This window comes from Vanellus vanellus (assembly GCF_965231255.1).
Source record: "Vanellus vanellus genome assembly, chromosome: 1".
Classification (NCBI taxonomy): domain Eukaryota; kingdom Metazoa; phylum Chordata; class Aves; order Charadriiformes; family Charadriidae; genus Vanellus; species Vanellus vanellus.
Genome location: NC_138905.1, coordinates 70,302,993 through 70,307,652, shown reverse-complemented (window position 1 = coordinate 70,307,652; position 4,660 = coordinate 70,302,993). Strand labels below are relative to the sequence as shown.

Here is a 4,660-nt window from a genome sequence, read left to right as displayed (position 1 = left end):
TTTCATCAGTGCTAAGGGAAACCTTTCATATCACCATGAGCTCATAAGCAAGTCGGACACACATGGTAAGGTCAGCACAACAGGATTATTGCCTTGCTCCAGGCATTGTTCAAGCACAGGGATGCTTGACGGGTACCCCCAGACAGACACCATTTTCTTTACCTTCTATTATGTTTCTCTTGTTTCTTCCCCCTGCCCCCTCAAATAGACACACACTCCCCCTACTTTTTCACCACTGCCCCTGTTCTGCTAATTATATCTCTATTTGGTAATTTCAGCTTTAGTTAGTATCCCCCGGTAAGCCAACACCCCCTTCACTTTCTGTTAATATCTTACACTCACGGCGGGGTCCCCAAAACTCTCCTTTCACTATATGATATGCCCAGTAGCTTCTCCTGCCGTTACCCCATTAGACACAGGGTAGGGTTGGCCAGCCACTTTTCCTGTTCCATTTTCTGCAACATCTGACAGTTTCTCTTGTATTCCATCAGTTTAACCTCAGACCACGGCTGGCGATCTGTCCGCCTGCCTTAACAATATCTTGTTCTAATATCCTCAAACAATGGAAATACACCAAAATAGACCTTATGACGACTTAAGCTGTGAAGTCATAACTGGTGTTCTCAGACATCACACCTATACCTATCACACACATTTTTTTGTCACGGTTCTGCTTTATTGTGATCTCAAGTAAGTCTAATGGAGCTGGTAATGCCTCTGTCCTGCATGCCACAAGCTGGTCATTTTAAGGCCCTTGACTCTGTCATAGATGTTGTTCATTTAGCAGTTACAACAGAATGGTCACCATACTTGTGCCTCTAGACCAGTCCAGTTAATATTGTTACACAGTCACTGCAAAAGTGACTCTAAACTCCTGCTGAAGCTAAGAGTACCTGAACTGTGCCCCTACTCACGGCAGCTGGCAAAACCACACCTTCTAACCACCCCCCACTGGATTCTGTAGAAGCAAGAGCACTAGCACAAGCTGTGTGTTCTTGGCACCAAAAGAGCTCTCACTGCCTCTTACAGCTTTACAAACATGTTTTGAATTAGCATGAAATAAAGACTGAGCACTGTAGGTAGCTTTGCCTTATATAGTATTCATAGCAATTATCTGGGACATTTTGAAGCAGGAGTTCCTTAAATAATATTACAGCTACATGATGGTATCATTGTGTTCAGTAAATGACAGTATAGATGACAGAGATCCTTTCAGGATAAATTGGCAAAAAATATGAAGCCTGTCACCCTCTGAGGCAAAGTGACTAATGATTAGCTAGTCACATATCCTGCATTTATTGTCGTGTGATCTCATAGTGGAGAACTCATCCTGTTTATAGTCCACTAAGATGGCAATGGACTAGGTGTGTGTGAGCCAAGCAGAAATGCAGCCACCTAAGAAGAGACAGAGACAATCTTATGCACAGGAAAGGGCAGAGTGAATTTTAAGATTCCTCTTCCTCATTTTCTTCTTCGAATGAGTCAGTTCCCACTTCTTCATATTCCTTCTCCAGGGCAGACAGGTCTTCTCGGGCCTCTGCGAATTCTCCTTCCTCCATGCCTTCACCCACATACCAGTGCACAAAAGCTCTCTTGGCATACATCAAATCAAACTTGTGGTCAAGCCTTGCCCAGGCATCTGCAATAGCCGTGGTGTTGCTCAGCATGCAGACTGCTCTCTCAACCTGGGCTAGGTCTCCTCCTGGTGTAACTGTAGGAGGCTGATAGTTGATCCCCACCTGCAAATATCAATAGAAAAGATGGAAGAATGAAGAGAGTTATGAGAAAAGGGATAAAATTAGACAATAAATAGGGTAAGAAAATTGTAAAAACATTGATGAGTGGAGCAAAAAAGACATAAAAACTCAAATCCCATCAGTATTAAGTCATTCAAGCTACTTTTTTTGTGCACAAAAAAAAAAAAAGAGGACACTGGACTCTAAATGAAGGAAAACTTATAAAAATATGTCAGTACACATGGAAAAATTGGGGACAATGACAAAAATCTCTCTTTGGAGAGATGTAGAAATGTATCACTTGCCAACAATGTATTATGGATATTATTGATAACTTTTGGGGGGTTTTGTTATATGACTGATACTCTCAAGTGTCTCAGTGTCTTCAGAATATATGCCTTACCTCGATCTTTCTTCTAAAATGCAATTTAAGTTTAAAGTCTTATAGGGTTCACATTCTCCTGTTACTGAATATAGAAATACTATATATGCTTCGATTTATTTAAATACTTAGGAAACTGTGTCAATGACATGTCCAAAGGAAAAAAGCCACATTTTACACAAACTCATCTGTCATTCATCTCAGAAGTGGGAAACGTGCAAGATGCAAAACTTTAAATACAAGTTTTCCGCTGGACTGAACTTGCCCTTTAAACATTAAAGAGAAGCTCATGGCAGCCCTACTCACCTTGAAGCCTGTAGGACACCAGTCAACAAACTGAAGGGATTTGTTGGTCTTGATGGCAGCAATGGCTACGTTGACGTCTTTGGGAACTACATCACCACGGTAGAGCATGCAGCAGGCCATGTACTTCCCATGTCCTGGGTCACACTTCACCATCTGGTTGTTGGGCTCAAAGCAGGAGCTGGTGATTTCAGCCACCGAGAGCTGCTCGTGATATGCTCTGTCAGAGGAGATGATGGGGGCGTAGGTCACTAAGGGGAAGTGGATGCGTGGGTAGGGCACCAGGTTTGTCTGGAACTCCGTCAGATCCACATTGAGGGCACCGTCGAAGCGCAGCGAGGCGGTGATGGAGGAAACGATCTGGCTGATGAGGCGGTTAAGGTTAGTGTAAGTGGGGCGCTCAATGTCCAGGTTTCGTCGGCAGATATCGTAGATGGCCTCGTTATCCACCATGAAGGCACAGTCCGAATGCTCCAGAGTGGCGTGCGTGGTCAGGATGGAATTGTAGGGCTCCACCACAGCAGTGGAGACCTGAGGGGCTGGGTAGATGGCAAACTCTAGTTTCGACTTCTTTCCATATTCAATGGAGAGGTGTTCCATCAGTAAGGAGGTAAAGCCAGAGCCGGTACCGCCACCAAAGCTGTGGAAGATGAGGAATCCTTGCAGCCCAGAACAGGCATCAGTCTAGAAAGCCAACAGGAAAAGTGAAAGAATAAGAGAACATATCTTTAAATTACACCCTCAAATAGAGATAGCAATGCTCATACCCAGCACACAACACAAAAGTCAGCAGTTTTCCCAAAAAATATCATTGTCTGTTTTCCCCTCAGGCTAGAGTATACATAGAACTGTATTGATTCTTTTCTTACAATAATAAAGCTATAGCAATATTTGAGGTTTTCCATTTAAGTCTTCCATTCATATGAAAATTAAAATGGGACATCTGGGACCTGCGTATCTCTGTTCTGAGCCCATGACAATAGTAAAAGCAAAGTGAAAGCCACTATCAAAAAAACCCCATGGTTTTTATTTCCTCTCCCACCCTCCTAAAGTCTTGCTTCCAATGTAATAGTGCATACCAGCTTGCGTATACAATCCAATGCTGTGTCGATTTTGTCTTTGCCAACCGAGTAGTGGCCACGTGCATAATTATTGGCTGCATCTTCCTTTCCAGTGATCAGCTGTTCTGGATGGAAAAGCTGCCGGTAGGTTCCAGTCCGCACTTCATCTGAACAAGAGAGAAAAACCATAAGCTTGGAAGAGAGAATTCACCAAAGCCGATAATGTTTACAAAACAAATGGAGCATTTTATGTTGGCAGAAAACGGTATGGAAATCTGTATGTTGAAAAACAAAGTACAGACGTGAGGACTATCATCTGAGATGTTCTCCATTTTGAAAAAAAAAAAAGTGGACTCTGTTGCAAGTGTAAGTTGCTGTGTTATGCAAATGAATTCATTTATGAAATGAGGGCTATGCCACACTTTGGTAAAATTTCAGCTCTATATACTGATCAGATGAAGATCCTTCAGAACCTTCAGGGGAATGACTGGAAAAAGTGGAGATTCACAAGAGTAAAACAGTGGTTTCCCCTGAAAATCTGTCAGGACACTTCTGTTGCCTGATTCTTCAGGCTCCTCTCTTACATATGAATATGAGGAAAGCATTTTCCATCAGTTAGGAAAGTAAAAATTATCACCACAAAAAAAGACCAGAAAGGAATCTCTTTAAGAAAGCTAAATTGTACTCATAACCAGTGGAGGTTTAAACAATAATCAGCTTTTGATTTTATTAATTATTAGTAGAGCACTCATGACAGATTGCAGTCCAAGTTTGCATCTTTTCATTGAGAATAACAGAGCTTTTAGTAATGCCTGGTATGAAAAACTTAAAATCTGTATGTTTTGCCTGCATGTTGCGATCATCCCTAATGGTAAGGGCATTGTCCTAAGGGCTATTCAGTGATCTGAACTTTGGCACCTAGAAGAGTTCATTCATTTCTATTTTCCAAAATTAGTTCTATACTGACCTATTACAGTTTGTTCCAAGTCCACCATAATAGCCCGGGGCACATATTTGCTAGAGCGTGTCTCTCTGAAGAATGTTGCAAAAGAGTCATCATTGCTGGGTTGGTCGATGAAGGTGCCGTTTGGCTGAATGCCATGCTCCAGACAGAAGAGTTCCCAACATGCATTGCCAATTTGAACTCCAGCTTGGCCGATGTGAACAGAGATGCACTC

At 42.3% G+C, this 4,660-nt stretch overlaps 1 protein-coding gene across 1 annotated transcript; it reads right to left on the bottom strand.

The window, feature by feature from the left end:
* Positions 1-1,140: 1,140 nt before the first annotated feature.
* LOC309676997 (tubulin alpha-8 chain-like) lies at positions 1,141-4,660 on the bottom strand. The gene is made up of 4 exons (XM_082489666.1): positions 4,450-4,660; positions 3,501-3,649; positions 2,425-3,105; positions 1,141-1,739 (listed from the first exon to the last, which is right to left on the bottom strand). The coding sequence occupies exons 1-4, from the start codon at positions 4,475-4,477 to the stop codon at positions 1,446-1,448; spliced, it is 1,152 nt and encodes a 383-aa protein (XP_082345792.1). The 5' UTR covers positions 4,478-4,660; the 3' UTR covers positions 1,141-1,445.